The sequence below is a fragment of the Somniosus microcephalus genome, chromosome 3 (genome assembly GCF_052327205.1).
Source record: "Somniosus microcephalus isolate GS21.2 chromosome 3, FLI_Smic_1.0, whole genome shotgun sequence".
NCBI classification, from domain to species: Eukaryota; Metazoa; Chordata; class Chondrichthyes; order Squaliformes; family Somniosidae; genus Somniosus; species Somniosus microcephalus.
This window is the reverse complement of record NC_140989.1, coordinates 176,421,689-176,439,578: the sequence shown is the minus strand read 5'-3', so window position 1 is coordinate 176,439,578 and position 17,890 is coordinate 176,421,689. Positions and strand designations below refer to the sequence as shown.

Sequence of the window (17,890 nt, the reverse complement as noted above, 5' to 3'; positions counted from 1 at the left end):
GGGAAGAGAGAGAGCGACTGGGGGGGGAAGAGAGAGAGCGACTGGGGGGAAGAGGGAGAGCGACTGGGGGGGAAGAGGGAGAGCGACTGGGGGGGAAGAGGGAGAGCGACTGGGGGGGAAGAGGGAGAGCGACTGGGGGGGAAGAGGGAGAGCGACTGGGGGGGAAGAGGGAGAGCGACTGGGGGGGAAGAGGGAGAGCGACTGGGGGGGAAGAGGGAGAGCGACTGGGGGGGGGGAAGAGGGAGAGCGACTGGGGGGGGGAAGAGGGAGAGCGACTGGGGGGGGGAAGAGGGAGAGCGACTGGGGGGGGAAGAGGGAGAGCGACTGGGGGGGGAAAGAGGGAGAGCGACTGGGGGGGGAAAGAGGGAGAGCGACTGGGGGGGGAAAGAGGGAGAGCGACTGGGGGGGGAAAGAGGGAGAGCGACTGGGGGGGGAAAGAGGGAGAGCGACTGGGGGGGGAAGAGGGAGAGCGACTGGGGGGGGAAGAGGGAGAGCGACTGGGGGGGGAAGAGGGAGAGCGACTGGGGGGGAAGAGGGAGAGCGACTGGGGGGGGAAGAGGGAGAGCGACTGGGGGGGGGAAGAGGGAGAGCGACTGGGGGGGGAAGAGGGAGAGCGACTGGGGGGGGAAGAGGGAGAGCGACTGGGGGGGGAAGAGGGAGAGCGACTGGGGGGGGGGAAGAGGGAGAGCGACTGGGGGGGGAAGAGGGAGAGCGACTGGGGTGGGGGACGAGGGAGAGCGACTGGGGGGGGGGAAAGAGGGAGAGCGACTGGGGGGGGAAGAGGGAGAGCGACTGGGGGGGGAAGAGGGAGAGCGACTGGGGGGGGGGGAAGAGGGAGAGCGACTGGGGGGGGAAGAGGGAGAGCGACTGGGGGTGGGGGGAAGAGGGAGAGCGACTGGGGGGGGAAGAGGGAGAGCGACTGGGGTGGGGGACGAGGGAGAGCGACTGGGGGGGGAAGAGGGAGAGCGACTGGGGGGGAAGAGGGAGAGCGACTGGGGGGGAAGAGGGAGAGCGACTGGGGGGGAAGAGGGAGAGCGACTGGGGGGGAAGAGGGAGAGCGGGACTGGGGAAGAGAGAGCGGGACTGGGGAAGAGAGAGCGGGACTGGGGAAGAGAGAGCGGGACTGGGGAAGAGAGAGCGGGACTGGGGAAGAGAGAGCGGGACTGGGGAAGAGAGAGCGGGACTGGGGAAGAGAGAGCGGGACTGGGGAAGAGAGAGCGGGACTGGGGAAGAGAGAGCGGGACTGGGGAAGAGAGAGCGGGACTGGGGAAGAGAGCGCGCGACTGGGGAAGAGAGCGCGCGACTGGGGAAGAGAGCGCGCGACTGGGGAAGAGAGCGCGCGACTGGGGAAGAGAGCGCGCGACTGGGGAAGAGAGCGCGCGACTGGGGAAGAGAGCGCGCGACTGGGGAAGAGAGCGCGCGACTGGGGAAGAGAGCGCGCGACTGGGGAAGAGAGCGCGCGACTGGGGAAGAGAGCGCGCGACTGGGGAAGAGAGCGCGCGACTGGGGAAGAGAGCGCGCGACTGGGGAAGAGAGCGCGCGACTGGGGAAGAGAGCGCGCGACTGGGGAAGAGAGCGCGCGACTGGGGAAGAGAGCGCGCGACTGGGGAAGAGAGCGCGCGACTGGGGAAGAGAGCGCGCGACTGGGGAAGAGAGCGCGCGACTGGGGAAGAGAGCGCGCGACTGGGGAAGAGAGCGCGCGACTGGGGAAGAGAGCGCGCGAGGGAGGGAGGGGGAAGGAGAGAGGGAAGGAGGAAGAAACCGGGCAGCCCAGACTAAAGATGGCGCTGTTCGGGCCCACATTGAAGTTCCGCCATGTTCAAAGATGACGTCACGAGGAAATTGTCGTGCCGCCAGGATCAAGTATGGCGCTGTGGTGTCGCTGCATTGAACTGCTGCCAGGATGAAAGATGACCGGGCCCAGTTGCCGGGGTAACCCTCCTCCCCTCCCGATCTCCAGAGCCGGTTGCCGGGTTAACCCTTGACGGGGGGGGGGGCACCGAGGAGAGGGGATAGGGAGCGGGTGCAGAAAGAAAAAAAAGCTGTCTGCCAGCCTTCAGGGTGGGTGCGGCCAGCCTTGAAGGTGCGTGAAGAAGCCGGCGGCCATTTTCTCATGTCGCTTGGAAGCACGGAAAAAAAAAAATTCTTAATAAAAACTGCAAAATTTCTTTACTTTTTAAAAAAAAAGTAGCTGCAAAGTACAAAATCGGAAATCTTCTAACTTTATATGTTCTTTCCTTAAAAACTTTCGGTTTTTGTATATCTTCTAACTTTATATCTTCTTTCCTTAAAAAACTTTCGCCTTTTGAAAACCGAAAGTTTTTTAAGGAAAGAAGATATAAAGTTAGAAGATATAAAAACTGAATTATTTATTCTCTATCTCTTCACTTACGTTGCAATAGTTGCTGCAGTCACTCCAGTGCTCGTGAAGACTAAAGTAACTTTTATTTATTCTGTCTTATTAAGCATCAGGCCCCGCCCACACACGCCATAGGATTGGTCAACCATCATGTGATGGGGGAGACCGAAGTGGGGGGTGAGGGGTGGGAGGAGCTTGCCACAAAACAATTGCCTAGGGTCCAGCATGGCTGGCAACAGACGCCCAGGCTTAGAGGCCTACCTGCAAAAACGGGGAAAGGTAGGAAAATTAATGAGATTGGATAAAAGATTTAGAACGTAATTAACTTTTTTTTTAAACAATTTCTAAAAGTAATTAACTTTTTTTTAAAAGAATTTCTGTTTTAAAAGGAACTTTTTTTTTAAAGACGCAGAAAGCGGGAAAAAGAAATGAAAAGTTTGGAATCAAGATGGCGGCTACTCACCTCGGTTCAGAACGATAAGGCCCGCCCACACAGGCACCGATTGGTCGACTGTCAGGTCACCAAAGCGTAGGATTGGTCAATCGTCCCGTCACTCGACTGTAGGAGGGCCCGCTCGCACGCGCCAGAAACCCGGCGTACGATTGGTCGACCTCGACGTCACTCTATTGCTAATGAGCGGATAATGAGATGCTAATGAGCGGAATTTTGAACGTTTTTTGGATACTGCGGGTGCAATTTTTGTCCGGCCAAAACGTAAATATGCTTACGACCGTTTTGGAACCGTAAGCTTTCTTTTGACGTAACGCACGCGTAGGTACGCTCTATAACTTTCGAGCGCATAGCCGGACAGACGCACACCGGAAGACAGACAGATCGATCCGTTTATATATATAGATGTACATTTTGAAGGGAAATGCGGAGAGGGGCGATGATACCTAATTTACTGGCAGAGTCCAGAGGGGCAGAGCAGGGAGGGATAGGGAGGAGGTTGGCCAGATTAGCCCGCAGCAGACACTTAGGGCGGGGAGAGAGTAAGATGGGGCAATTGGGGTTGCTGCTCGCTAGGAAGCAGCGACGAGGGCCTCGGTGGGCCTTTCGAAGGATGCCAAGAGAGGTACAGAGGGAAGCTGTGGAATTGTTTAGGAGGGAGCCACACCTTAAGCGGCAGCAGGAAAGTAGAAAGGGTGATGAGTAGTGGAGAATAGGGGTTAGTGAGGGTAGAGTACATGATGGCAGAGAAAGAAAAGGAGGCATGAAGGCCAGGGGAAGGTAATGAAGAAAGAAAAAGGAAGAGATAGAAGTGATGGAGCTCAGGTCTGGAGCGGCAGCCAAAACATGCATGCGGGTGGACACGGGGATTCAGTTACAAAGGAATGATTAAACGAGAGATTATAAAGCATGTTAGTCGATGGTGGTTGGTCAGAAGATGCAGTGAGAAGTTCCAATCAACGTTGTTTCTACTGTCAATAAGGTAAGGTTCTTAAATTCTATAAATAAAAATGAAGATTCTATAAAGCAACAGTTTGAAAGAAAATCTTGAAGCAAGTTTCTCAGAAATAAACCAAAAATCCTGAACAGCCACGGTAGAAATCAGAAATCGACAGGAGCCATGATCAATATCAGGAACAATAGCGGTCAGTTTCAAAGTGATGCAGTAACAGCCAAGGTGAAACCAATCAATGACAGCGCCCTGTTGAATAACTGACGATCTAAATAACTGATAGAAAATGTTGGTCCTTTTCTTCAGGATCCCCTTGAACCTGTCAAACCCCCTCCTGGGGGATGCACATGGTGGGCAGGGGGGGAGCCAAGCCACCACCACCTCCGGACAACACTCAGCCGTTGAAATCAACATAGCGTCAAGTCTCCACAACAACGGAGTTGATTTCTGCAGCTGACTTCCACGCTCTCCCCACAGACCAACCTCACACAAGGTGGTTTCTCCTGAAATGTCTTATCTTGTGCTTCCTCACATTAAATTCCACTTGACACAAGTATCTGTCGGATCCTCCATTCAGTCCTAATCAATCAGGAGTTGGGAATCAGCGACTCCCAATTCATTTTATCAGAGAACTGACAAAACTGGTCCACTCGCCACTGCAGTCATTTTAGAACAATAATAAAACCACCAAACATATCTTCCCCTCCCCTCCCCTTCCAGCATTCTGAAGGGGTCGTTCCCTCTGCAACACCCTGGTCCACTCCTCTATCACCCCAACACCCCCTCCCCTTCCCATGGCATCTTCCCGTGCAAGCGCAGGAGATGCAACACCTGCCTTTTTGCCTCCTCCCTTCCCACTGTCCAGGGCCCCAAACACTCCTTCCAGGTGAAACAGCGATTTACTTGTACTTCTTGCAATTTAGTAAACAGTATTCGCTGCTCACGATGCGGTCTCCTCTACATTGGAGAGACCAAACGCAGATTGGGCGACCGCTTTGTGGAACACCTCCACACAGTCCGTAAGGGTGACCCCGAGCTTCCGGTCGCCTGTCACTTTAATTCTCCACTCTGCTCCCACTCTGACCTTTGTCATCGGCCTCTTACACTTTTGCAATGAAGCTCGAAGTAAGCTCAAGGAACAGCACCTCATCTTTCGATTAGGCACTTTACAGCCTTCTGGACTCAACACTGAGTTTAACAATTTCAGACCATAATCTCTGCCCCTAATTTTTCAGATGGCAACTGTTCATGGTTCTGCCATTCCCATTTACATCTCTTCTAGACCAATCTTTTGTTTCTTTACTTGCCCCATTACCATCTCCTTTCGCCTTGCACAATCATCCCTTTTGTCTCTTAATCTCTCCTGCCTTCCACCCTATCACAGACCTTCCCTTTTGTCCTTTCCTCCCCTCCACCCCTCTCTGCCCCTGCACTTGCTTAAAACCTGTTACATCTCTAAATTTTTCCAGTTCTGACGAAAGGTCATTAACCCGAAACATTAACTCTGTTTCTCTCTCCACAGATGCTGCTTGACCTGAGAGTATGAGCAGCTAGGGGCTAAATTAAAAAGCAGAACTTCAAGGGTAATAATGTCTGCATTATTACCTGAACCACGAGCAAATTGGCATAGGGTAAATAAAATTAGAGAGATGAATGCGTGGCTCAAAGACTGGGGTGGGAGAAATAGGTTTCAATTCCTGGGGCACTGGCACCAGTACTGGGGAAAGTGGGATCTGTATCGTTGGGACAGTCTTCACCTGAACCGTGCTGGGACCAGTGTTCTGGTGAGTCGTATAACAAGGGCGGTAGAGAGGGCTTTAAACTAAATATTGGGGGCATGGGATCAAATTTGGGAAGATGTGGTAATTCAAAGATTAGAGACAAGGCAATAGAGAAAGGTATTAATATGGGAAATGATAAACAGACCATGACAGGAAGGGATAGAGAGTACAAATCTAAGAGTAAATCAACAGATAAGGCTAGAGGTTACAAAAATAAAAGGACAAAACTAAAGGCTTTGCATCTGAATGCATGTAGCATTCGAAACAAAACAGATGAACAGATAGCACAAATAGAAATAAATAAATATGATCTGATAGCCATTACAGAAACATGGCTGCAGGATGACATAGATTGGGACCTGAATATGGAAGGGTACATGACATTTAGGAAGGACAGGAAGGTGGGAAAAGGTGGAGGGGTGGCTCTGTTAATTAATGATGGTATTGGCACAATAGAGAGGGATGACCTAAGTTCAGGAAACCAGGATGTAGAAGCGGTTTGGGTAGAGATGAGAAATAATAAAGGCAAGAAGTCACTTGTGGGAGTGGTGTACAGGCCCCCTAACAGTAACCACATGGTAGGATGGAGTATAAAGGAAGAAATAATGGGAGCTGGTCAGAAGGGTACGGCAATAATCATGGGGGATTTTAATCTGCATATAGACTGGAAAAATCAGATGGGCAAAGGTAGCATAGATGAGGAGTTCATGGAATGTTTTCAGGATAGTTTCTTACAACAGCACATTCTGGAGCCAACCAGAGAGCAGGCTATACTAGACCTGGTATTGTGCAACGAGATAGGATTAATTGATGACCTCACAGTGAAGGCGCCCCTAGGTAGCAGCGATCATAATATGGTTGAATTTTACATTCAGTTTGAGATAGAGAAGAGTGGGTCCAAGACGAGTGTTTTAAACTTAAATAAGGGCAATTATGAGGGCATGAAAGCAGAGCTAGCTAAAGTGAACTGGCAAATTAGGTTAAGGGATAGGTCAGTAGAGTTGCAGTGGCAGACATTTAAGGGGATATTTCAAAATACACAGAATATATACATTCCAACAAGAAAGAAAAATTCCAAGGGGAGGACCCACCATCCGTGGTTAACTAAAAAAGTTAAAGATAGTATTAAACTTAAAGAAAAAGCATATAATTGCGCAAAGATGGGTGACAGGTCAGAAGATTGGACAGAATATAAAAAACAGCAAAGAATGACTAAAAGATTAATAAGGAGAGAAAAATTTGAGTACGAGAGAAAGCTAGCTAGAAATATAAAAACAGATAGCAAGAGTTGCTATAGATATTTTAAAAAGAAAAGAGTTAACAAAGTGAGCGTTGGTCCTATAAAAAGTGAGTCTGGGGAATTAATCATGGAAAATAAGGAGATGGCAGTTGAATTGAACAGGTATTTTGCATCGGTCTTCACTATAGAGGATACAAGTAACATCCCAGAAATAGCTGTAAATCAGGAAATGGAAGGGAGGGAGGAACACAAGAAAATTATAATCACCAGGGAAGTGGTACTGAGCAAATTGTTGAAGCTGCAGGCTGACAAGTCCCCGGGTCCTGATGGACTTCATCCTAGGGTCTTAAAAGAAGTGGCTAGTGAGATAATTAATCTCTCCTGCTTTCTATCACATCACTGACCTTCCCTTTTGTTCTTTCATCCCCTCCCCCTTTTCCCAGCCCCCAAACTTGCTTTCCATTTCCTGCTTTTTTTCCAGTTCTGGCGAAAGGTCATCGACCTGAAACGTTAACTCTCTTTCTCTCTCCACCGATGCTGCCTGGCCTGCTGAGTTTTTCCAGCGTTTCCTGTTGTTATTTCGGATTTCCAGCATCCGCAGTATTTTGCTATCGAGATAGTTGATGCGTTGGTTTTAATTTTCCAAAATTCCCTCGATTCGGGGAAAGTTCTATTAGATTGGAAAATAGCTAATGTAATTCCTTTATTCAAAAAGGGAGGGAGACAGAAAACAGGAAACTACAGACCAGTTAGCTTAACATCTGTCATAGGGAAGATGTTAGAAGCTATTATTAAAGACGTTATAGCAGGGCATTTAGAAAAGTTCAAAGTAATCAGGCAGAGTCAACATGGTTTTGTGCAAGGGAAATCATGTTTAACCAATTTATTGGAGTTCTTTGAGGAAGTAACATGTGCTGTGGATAAAGGGGAACTGGTGGATGTACTGTACTTAGATTTCCAGAAGGCATTTGATAAGGTGCCACATCAAAGGTTATTGCGGAAAATAAAAGCTCATGGTGTGGGGGTAACATATTGGCATGGATAGAAGATTGGCTAGCTAACAGGAAACAGAGAGTAGGCATAAATGGGTCATTTTCTGATTGGCAAGATGTAACGAGTGGTGTGCCACAGGGATCAGTGCTGGGGCCTCAACTTTTTACAATTTATATAAATGACTTGGATGAAGGGACCGAAGGTATGGTTGCTAAATTTACTGATGACGCAAAGATAGGTAGGAAAGTAAATTGTGAAGAGGACATAAGGAGGCTACAAAGGGATATAGATAAGTTAAGTGAGTGGGCAAAGATCTGGCAAATGGAGTATAATGTGGGAAAATGTGAAGTTGTCCATTTTGGCAGGAAGAATAAAAAATAAGCATATTATCTAAATGGTGAGAGATTGCAGAGCTCTGAGATGCAGAGGGATCTGGGTGTCCTAGTGCATGAATCGCAAAAGGTTACTATGCAGGTACAGCAAGTAATTAGGAAAGCTTATAGAATGTTTTCATTTATTGAGAGGGGAATTGAATACAAAAGTAGGGAGGTTATGCTTCAGTTATACAGGGCATTGATGAGACCACATCTGGAGTACTGTGTACAGTATTGGTCTCCTTATTTAAGGAAGGAAATAAATGCGTTGGAAGCAGTTCAGAGAAGGTTTACTAGACTAATACCTGGAATGGGCAGGTTGTCTTATGAGGAAAGGTTGGACAGGCTAGGCTTGTATCCGCTGGAGTTTAGAAGAATAAGAGGTGACTTGATTGAAACATATAAGATCCTGAGGGGTCTGGACAGGGTGGCTGGGGAGAGGATGTTTCCTCTTGTGGGAGAATCTAGAGCTAGGGGTCACTGTTTAAAAATAAGGGGTCGCCCATTTAAGACAGAGATGAGGAGAATTCTTTTCTCACAGAGGGTCGTGAGTCTTTGGAACTCTCTTCCTCAGAGGGCGGTGGAAGCAGAGTCTTTGAATATTTTTAAGGCAGAGGTAGATAGATTCTTGGTAAGCAAGGGGGTGAAAAGTTATCGGGGGTAGGCGGGAATGTGGAGTAATCGGATCAGCCATGATCTTATTGAATGGCGGAGCAGGCTCGAAGGGCCGAGTGGCCTACTCCTGTTCCTAATTCATATATTCATATGAGTATTTCCAAAATTTTCTGTTTTCATTTCAGATTTCCAACATCTGCAGTATTTTGCTTTTGAATCTGTGTTAGGTGTTGGTTGAGGGATAAATATTTGCCGGGACACCGGGGAGCACTCCCCTGCTCATCTTTGAATAGTGCCGTGGTATCATTTATGTCCATGTCTCATCCGAAAGACGGCACCTCCGACAGTGCAGCACTCCCTCGGTACTGCACTGGAGTGTCAGCCTAGATTGTGTGCTCGTGTCTCTGGAGTAGGCCTCGAACTCACAACCATCTGACACTCAGAGGTAAGATTGCAACCAACCGAGCCAAGGCTGACACCATATGAGAGGAACTCTTCAGTCCTTTGTAATGCAGCAGGGAAATTCTGAGCACAGTTATGATCAACAGGTTTCCAGAACTAAAGCATTCTGTTGCACAAACTTGCCCTATCAAAATAAATCAATATCACACAAATTCAGTAGCGTTGGAGCTCTGCTCTTATTTTACAACAATCCAGCAGCTTTCATGGTCTTTTTTCAGGTGCTAGCCCACAAATTATCAGATTTGTTGAATTCAATTTCATCACTTGCCATGGTGGGGTTTGTTTTTTTTTTTGGATCAATTCTTGAGATGTGGGCATCGCAGGTAAGGGCCAGCATTTATTGCCCATACGTAGTTGCCCTGAGAAGGTGGTGGTGGGCCTTCTTACAGTCCGTGTGGTGACGGTGCTCCCCCAATGCTGTTAAATAGGGAGTTCCAGGATTCTGACCCACATGTGAACTCACAACCTCTGGGTTGCTGATCCAGTACCATAGCTGCTAGGAGTTGACCAGTATTAGAGGAACGAAAGGTGCAGCTCGGCGGATAAGGCTGAAGGAGATCATCAAAAGAGTGGAGCAAGACCATGAGGCAACTAAATGTGAGGATAAGGATATTGAAATTGGTTCATCGGGGAACAGGGAGCCAAAAGAGCTTGGCAAAGGATAAGAACATACGCAGCAGCATTTTGAGCAGCTAATATCATAGATTTCTAACATTTAGAATTATGGAGTGATCAGACAAATTCAATTCCTTTTAACCACCCTGGAAACTAGAGGTTAGCATTTGTAACAGAGTGGTACGCCATTTATACAGTGAATGTTTAGGAATTATTTTAATGCTGCGTCACACCCAGACATATATAACAATTTTTAATATGATTGACGTAAGAAAACTACTAGGCACTTGGTCCGAGTATTAAACAGTTGATTAAAGCCTTGTTTAATACTCAGACCAAGTGCCTAGTAGTTTTCTTAAGTCAATTTAATCAACTGTTTTTCAACATGGAGATCTAGTTGTGTCCTTCACTAGTTCCTGTTAAAGAATGTCCTGCACCAGCTGGGCCCGTGCCTGAGTATTTATACTCTCCCTGGACAGTGCCACCAGCAGGCCGCCCAGTATTATTACATAAGTAATTTTCACATGAATGACAAGATTCATGTCAATGATGTTTTGCAAAGTGGAAATGGGTCAGAAGACAAATAGTAAGAGAAGATGAAAAAAAAATCAATGAAGTAAAATATACATTGGAGGAAAAGAAAATGGAACAAACTTGGAGAAGGAACTGCAGACATAAGGGGGAGTTGGAGTACTCTGGGAGGAAACAAGGATAGAAGCAATTTTATAAAAAATATGCATTTACATGACCTTCACTTCATTTTTCTGTTGATGGTTATTTTGTAGAATAGATTTTGTGTCCTCGGGTTGCTTAGTTATTGCTTATTGCAATTGCTTAGTTACAGTTTTTGTCTTTCGGATGAGACATTAAACCGAAGCCCTGTCTGCCCTCTCAGGTGGGCGTAAAAGATCCCACGGCACTATTCAAAGAAGAGCAAGGGAGTTTTCCCAGTGTCTTGGCTAATATTTGTCCCTCAACCAACATCACTAAAACATATTAACTGGTCGACATCACATTTCTGTTTGTGGGAGCTTGTTGTGCGCAAATTGGCTGCCAGGTTTCCTGCATTACAACAATGACTACACTTCATAAAGTACTTCATTGGATGTAATGTGCTTTGGGACATCCTGTAGGCGTGAAAGGTGCTATATAAATGCAAGTTCTTTTTTATAGAGCTGTGCAATGCACAAGAACCTTTGGGTGATATTGTGTTGAATCTGCAGCATAAAAGAAGCCTGTGAAAAAGCAGTACCACGTGGGTCTCATCACACTGCTCTACTGATCACAACCATTGCCTAAAATACTGTGACACAGTTTCAACTTTGATTTCTTTCCAAAAGTTTCCCAACATCTCTGCTCATTTGAAGAGTTGCAATTTTTAAACACATTACCTTGTGTTGATCAGTTGGCTGGGACTCCAGGAGTGATGTGAGGTACACATCGTATTCAGCCTGAGGGATGCAGATTCAGAAGAGAGGCAAACCGTAAAAAGTAAAAATAGAAACAATATGCAGCACTTTACGTGGATTAAACTGTAGTAACAATCAACAATACTGTTGCTATAAGAGAGCCTGAAAAAGGAGAGGGGAGAGGGAAAGAGACGGGGAAGGGGAAGGAGAAAGGTGGGACGGGATAAAGGTGGAAGTAGGAGAGGGTGGGAGTGGGAGGGGTTGGGGAAAGGTGGGAGTGGGAGGGGGTGGGGAAAGGTGGGTGTGGGAGGGGTTGGGGAAAGGTGGGAGAGGGAGGGTGTGGGGGAAACATAGAAACATAGAAGATAGGAGCAGGAGTAGGCCATTCGGCCCCTCGAGCCTGCTCCGCCATTCAATGAGATCATGACTGATCATCCAAATTCAGCACCCTGTCCCTGCTTTCTCCCCATACCTCTTGATCCCTTTAGCCTTAAGAAATATATCAAACTCCTTCTTGAATATATTTAATGAATTGGCCTCTACTGCCTTCTGTGGAAGAGAATTCCACAGGTTCACCACTCTCTGGGTGAAGAAATTCCTCCTCATCTCTGTCCTAAATGGCTTACCCCTTATCCTTAGACTGTGACCCCTGGTTCTGGACTCCCCGACCATCGGGAACATCCTTCCTGCATCTAGTCTGTCTAGTCCTGTTAGAATTTTATAAGTTTCAATGAGATCCCCTCTCATTCTTCTAAACTCCAGCGAGTACAAGCCCAATTGACCCAATCTCTCCTCATACGTCATTCCTGCCATCCCAGGTATCAGCCTGGTGAATCTTCGCTGCACTCCTTCCATGCCAAGAACATCCTTCCTCAGATAAGGCGACTAAAACTGCACACAATACTCAAGATGTGGTCTCACCAAGGCCCTGTACAACTGCAGCAAGACATCCTTGTTCCTGTACTCAAACCCTCTCGCTACGAAGGCCAACATATCATTTGCCTTCTTAGCCGCCTGCTGCACCTGCATGCTTACCTTCAGCGACTGGTGCACAAAGACACCCAGGTCTCGTTGCACTTCCCCTTCTCCCAATCTAGTGCCATTCAGATAATAATCTGCCTTCTTGTTTTTGACACCAAAGTGGATAATCTCGCATTTATCCACGTTATATTGCATCTGCCATGCTTCTGCCCAATCACCCAACCTGTCCAAATCATACTGGAGTTTCTCTGCATCCTCCTCACAGCACACACGCCCACCCAGCTTTGTGTCGTCTGCAAACTAAAGGTGGGAGTGGGAGGGGTTGGGCAAAGGTGGGAGTGGGAGGGGTGGGGATAGGTGGGAGTAAGAGGGGTTGGGGAAAGGTGGGAGTGGGAGGACGTGGGGAAAGGTGGGAGTGGGAGGACGTGGGGAAAGGTGGGAGTGGGAGGGGGTGGGGGAAAGGTGGGAGTGGGAGGGGGTGGGGGAAAGGTGGGAGTGGGGGGCTGGGGAAAGGTGGGAGTAAGAGGGGTTGGGGAAAGGTGGGAGTGGGAGGGGGTGGGGGAAAGGTGGGAGTGGGAGGGGGTGGGGAAAGGTGGGAGTGGGAGGAGTGGGGGAAAGGTGGGAGTGGGAGGGGGTGGGGAAAGGTGGGAGTGGGAGGAGTGGGGGAAAGGTGGGAGTAAGAGGGGTTGGGGAAAGGTGGGAGTGGGAGGGGGTGGGGAAAGGTGGGAGTGGGAGGAGTGGGGGAAAGGTGGGAGTAAGAGGGGTTGGGGAAAGGTGGGAGTGGGAGGGGGTGGGGGAAAGGTGGGAGTGGGAGGGGGTGGGGGAAAGGTGGGAGTGGGAGGGGGTGGGGGAAAGGTGGGAGTGGGAGGAGTGGGGGAAAGGTGGGAGTGGGAGGGGGTGGGGGAAAGGTGGGAGTGGGAGGGGGTGGGGGAAAGGTGGGAGCGGGAGGGGGTGGGGAAAGGTGGGAGGGGGTGGGGGAAAGGAGGGAGTGGGAGGGGGTGGGGAAAGGTGGGAGTGGGAGGGGGTGGGGGAAAGGTGGGAGGGGGTGGGGGAAAGGTGGGAGTGGGAGGGGGTGGGGAAAGGTGGGAGGGGGTGGGGGAAAGGAGGGAGTGGGAGGGGGTGGGGGAAAGGAGGGAGTGGGAGGGGGTGGGGAAAGGTGGGAGTGGGAGGGGGTGGGGAAAGGTGGGAGTGGGAGGAGTGGGGGAAAGGTGGGAGTGGGAGGGGGTGGGGGAAAGGTGGGAGGGGAGGGGGTGGGGAAAGGTGGGAGTGGGAGGGGGTGGGGGAAAGGTGGGAGTGGGAGGAGTGGGGGAAAGGTGGGAGTGGGAGGGGGTGGGGGAAAGGTGGGAGTGGGAGGGGGTGGGGGAAAGGTGGGAGGGGGTGGGGAAAGGTGGGAGGGGGTGGGGGAAAGGAGGGAGTGGGAGGGGGTGGGGGAAAGGAGGGAGTGGGGAAAGGTGGGAGTGGGAGGGGGTGGGGAAAGGTGGGAGTGGGAGGAGTGGGGGAAAGGTGGGAGTGGGAGGGGGTGGGGGAAAGGTGGGAGTGGGAGGGGGTGGGGGAAAGGTGGGAGGGGAGGGGGTGGGGAAAGGTGGGAGTGGGAGGGGGTGGGGGAAAGGTGGGAGTGGGAGGAGTGGGGGAAAGGTGGGAGTGGGAGGGGGTGGGGGAAAGGTGGGAGTGGGAGGGGGTGGGGGAAAGGTGGGAGTGGGAGGAGTGGGGGAAAGGTGGGAGGGGAGGGGGTGGGGAAAGGTGGGAGTGGGAGGGGGTGGGGGAAAGGTGGGAGTGGGAGGGGGTGGGGGAAAGGTGGGAGTGGGAGGGGGTGGGGGAAAGGTGGGAGTGGGAGGAGTGGGGGAAAGGTGGGAGGGGAGGGGGTGGGGAAAGGTGGGAGTGGGAGGGGGTGGGGGAAAGGTGGGAGTGGGAGGGGGTGGGGGAAAGGTGGGAGTGGGAGGGGGTGGGGGAAAGGTGGGAGGGGGTGGGGAAAGGTGGGAGTGGGAGGGGGTGGGGGAAAAGGTGGGAGGGGGTGGGGGAAAGGTGGGAGGGGGTGGGGGAAAGGTGGGAGTGGGAGGGGGTGGGGGAAAGGTGGGAGTGGGAGGGGGTGGGGGAAAGGTGGGAGTGGGAGGGGGTGGGGGAAAGGTGGGAGGGGGTGGGGGAAAGGTGGGAGTGGGAGGGGGAAAGGTGGGGGAAAGGTGGGAGTGGGAGGGGGTGGGGAAAGGTGGGAGTGGGAGGGGGTGGGGGAAAGGTGGGAGTGGGAGGGGGTGGGGGAAAGGTGGGAGTGGGAGGGGGTGGGGGAAAGGTGGGAGGGGGTGGGGAAAGGTGGGAGTGGGAGGGGGTGGGGAAAGGTGGGAGTGGGAGGGGGTGGGGGAAAGGTGGGAGTGGGAGGGGGTGGGGGAAAGGTGGGAGGGGGTGGGGGAAAGGTGGGATGGGAGGGGGTGGGGAAAGGTGGGAGTGGGAGGGGGTGGGGGAAAGGTGGGAGTGGGAGGGGGTGGGGGAAAGGTGGGAGGGGGTGGGGGAAAGGTGGGATGGGAGGGGGTGGGGAAAGGTGGGAGTGGGAGGGGGTGGGGGAAAGGTGGGAGTGGGAGGGGAGTGGGGGAAAGGTGGGAGTGGGAGGGGGTGGGGAAAGGTGGGAGTGGGAGGAGTGGGGGAAAGGTGGGAGTGGGAGGGGGTGGGGAAAGGTGGGAGTGGGAGGGGGTGGGGGAAAGGTGGGAGTGGGAGGGGGTGGGGGAAAGGTGGGAGTGGGAGGGGGTGGGGGAAAGGTGGGAGTGGGAGGGGGTGGGGAAAGGTGGGAGTGGGAGGGGGTGGGGGAAAGGTGGGAGTAGAAGGAGTGGGGGAAAGGTGGGAGTGGGAGGGGGTGGGGAAAGGTGGGAGTAGAAGGAGTGGGGGAAAGGTGGGAGTGGGAGGGGGTGGGGAAAGGTGGGAGTAGAAGGAGTGGGGGAAAGGTGGGAGTGGGAGGGGGTGGGGAAAAGGTGGGAGAGGAAGGGTGGGAGGATGGAGGAGGAAAGCTGGGAGAGGGAAGATTGAAGAGAGGGCAGGGAGGAAGAGAATGCTCCCACCTCACCCTCCTCATCCAGTTTCCCTCCTCCCCTTTCTTCCTATCTGTTTCCCTCAAAGATGCCTTGATTGTTTTCAAAATTCAACTTTTTGTAAGAAAAAAAGTAAATGAGAATGTGGAAAGAAATGCATGCCTTTCTCTCTATCTCTATCGATCTCTCTGCCAATTTCTCTCCCTCTGCCTCACACTGGCCATTTTAAAAAAAATAGGCGATAATTTATTAGTTTCAAAATTGAACTAGACTTTTTTTTAATTGAAGCAACTTTAAATAAAGCAATGCGCACACACACTTTCTTTTTCTCCCCCTCCCCAGTGGTGGTGTGGTTTTTTTTGGAAATTGTAGTAACATTAAGTGAAGCCACACATTCTTTCTTTCAGCTTAATATACTTCCTAAAATTTCTATGACACAAAAGCTGCAACACATGTGTAATGAGAATACTAACATTTTTCTCTCTCAAACACACACTGCCTCAGTTTTAACAGAAAACACTATATTGATTTTACCTCAATAAAGCTTTTGAAATTGTCCTCCTGTTTTTCAAATTTTTTTTGAAGAGAAGCTACTGAGCAGAAAGTGCTACAAGAAAAATATTCCATCAGTATAGCTGACTGAACGGTACGCATGCATCCTGGGAAGTTAGGTGCACTGCACACGCTCAGACTGCATAATCCAAATTCAGCTCACAGAATCACAACATTGAGCAAAAGCGGCAATTCCAAGACATTAGAAATTTCAGTTACTGAGGAATGAAATGGTAATTTAAAAAAAATCAGAAACATTTTTAGCTGTTTGAGTGAACCTGGTGCCAAATTGCATAATCAATATGATGAGTTTACATAGAAAAAAATATTATAAATGTGGACACAGGAAATGATAATAGGAAAAAGTTGATAGAAAAAATGTAACACAAATATGACAATGGAAAGTCGTTACACAGACAGGAAGAGGGTGCAGACGAAAGAGTTTTAATCAGATTTATATAATTTTTTTAATAAGTTTTAGAGTTAGACAATTAGTTATATCGGATAGCACCCTCCCTTCCTGGAGTTGCATGTCCACCTCAGATGGACAGGAGAAAGCACTTCTCTAGCATCTAGGGATTCGGAAACATGAAGGAGAACTGTCAGAACACAAGTCTCAAACCTCACAAGCTTGAAACAACTTGTGGTCTCCATCTGGAATAGTCGTCCATTCCAAACAGATTCCAATACTCAGAGAAAAAAGGGCCTTTAATGACAATATGGATGAGATCTATGTTGGTGTGACGGTTTCTAAAGTTCCTAACAGGTGTCACCCACCTATGGGGATAAAGCAGACACTTTACAAAAGACAACTCTCCACAGTAGGCATGGCATTAAAAGCAACATTTACTCACTTAATAGCTGTCATTTTAAAACCTTAAAAAGAGTATATTCTATATGTCCTTACAGATAGTTCTTCATACAACTATTGTAATTACAGGCAATACACATGCATCAGTTCTGTAGACAGCAGGTTCCAGATTAGGATAAATTAGGCTCTGGTGAAACAGACAAATTTCCATCTACTGGGACTGCATGCAGGTTTGATTATGATTAATGGGGCTATTAGGAGGTGTTTTCAGTAAAATGGCAGGGGTCCATTTGCAAGCGTGATTGTTTGCATTATTTGAAAAGGAAGTTGGTTCAGTAGGAAAATTTAAGAAGGAAATGAAAAGGGATTACAATCTCTCAAATGGCAGGCTTACATTTCATACGTTTGTCCTTATTCACAAACCCTTTAAGGACGACACAGCATTTGATGGAGACATTATAACGGGATTTCAACAAAAGATTGGTCACCAATAGTTTGTGTGCTTATGGTTAAGAATGTATGGAAGTAAGAAAAGCCATTCAACTCATCTAGCCCAGTCCTTCCAACAGACCATGTACAATTTACCATCATGGACTCTCACAACTTATTTAATCTCCCAAGCATAGGTCAAGCAGATGTAATGGTGCAGGCTCTTGAAACGGAGACAACACTATACACATGAAATATGTGATCCAATGGTGCGACATGAAATTTAAAAAAAATTTCAACAACAAAATAACCACGAACATGGTGCATTTATCAGCAGTGTGATGAAAGTGAACAGTAATTGGCATGGTATTGAAAACAAAATGGAGAAAAGGTTATTATAGAAAGGAACCTTACATCCAGGAACAGTTTTGTAAGATTGATCAGGTGTCAAATGGAATTTAATGTGAGGAAGCACAAGATAAGACATTTCAGGAGAAAGAATAGTGGAAAGGAAATATACATTATGTGGTAACATTTTAAAAGGAGTAGCAGAGCAGAGAAAGTTAGGGGTTCAGATAAGCAAATCTTTAAAAGTGGAAGGCCAAGTTGATAAAGGTATTTTTTAAAATGCATACGCGATCCCAAAATAGAGTACAAAAGCAAAGAGTTCATGTTAAACTTATACAAATCACTGGTTCGGTCGCTGTTAGAATATTGTGTCCGGTTTTGGGTGCCTTACTTCAGTAAGGATGTGGAGGCCATGGAGAGGGTACAGAGGGTTACCACGGCCAAGAGGCTTTAGTCATGAGGAAGGTTTAGAGAAACGAATTATCTGTTCACTTTAAACCGAGACGG

The 17,890-nt window shown here is 49.2% G+C and overlaps 1 protein-coding gene across 1 annotated transcript in view; it reads right to left on the bottom strand.

Moving 5' to 3' along the window:
- The window catches only part of LOC147121601 (uncharacterized protein C6orf118-like), a 118,786-nt gene that overhangs the window by 78,612 nt on the left and 22,284 nt on the right, over positions 1 to 17,890 (bottom strand). Inside the window, exon 4 of the mRNA XM_085981970.1 lies at positions 11,234 to 11,293. Within this exon, the coding sequence (XP_085838096.1) occupies positions 11,234 to 11,293 (60 nt within the window). The remainder of the gene's footprint in view (positions 1 to 11,233; positions 11,294 to 17,890) is intronic.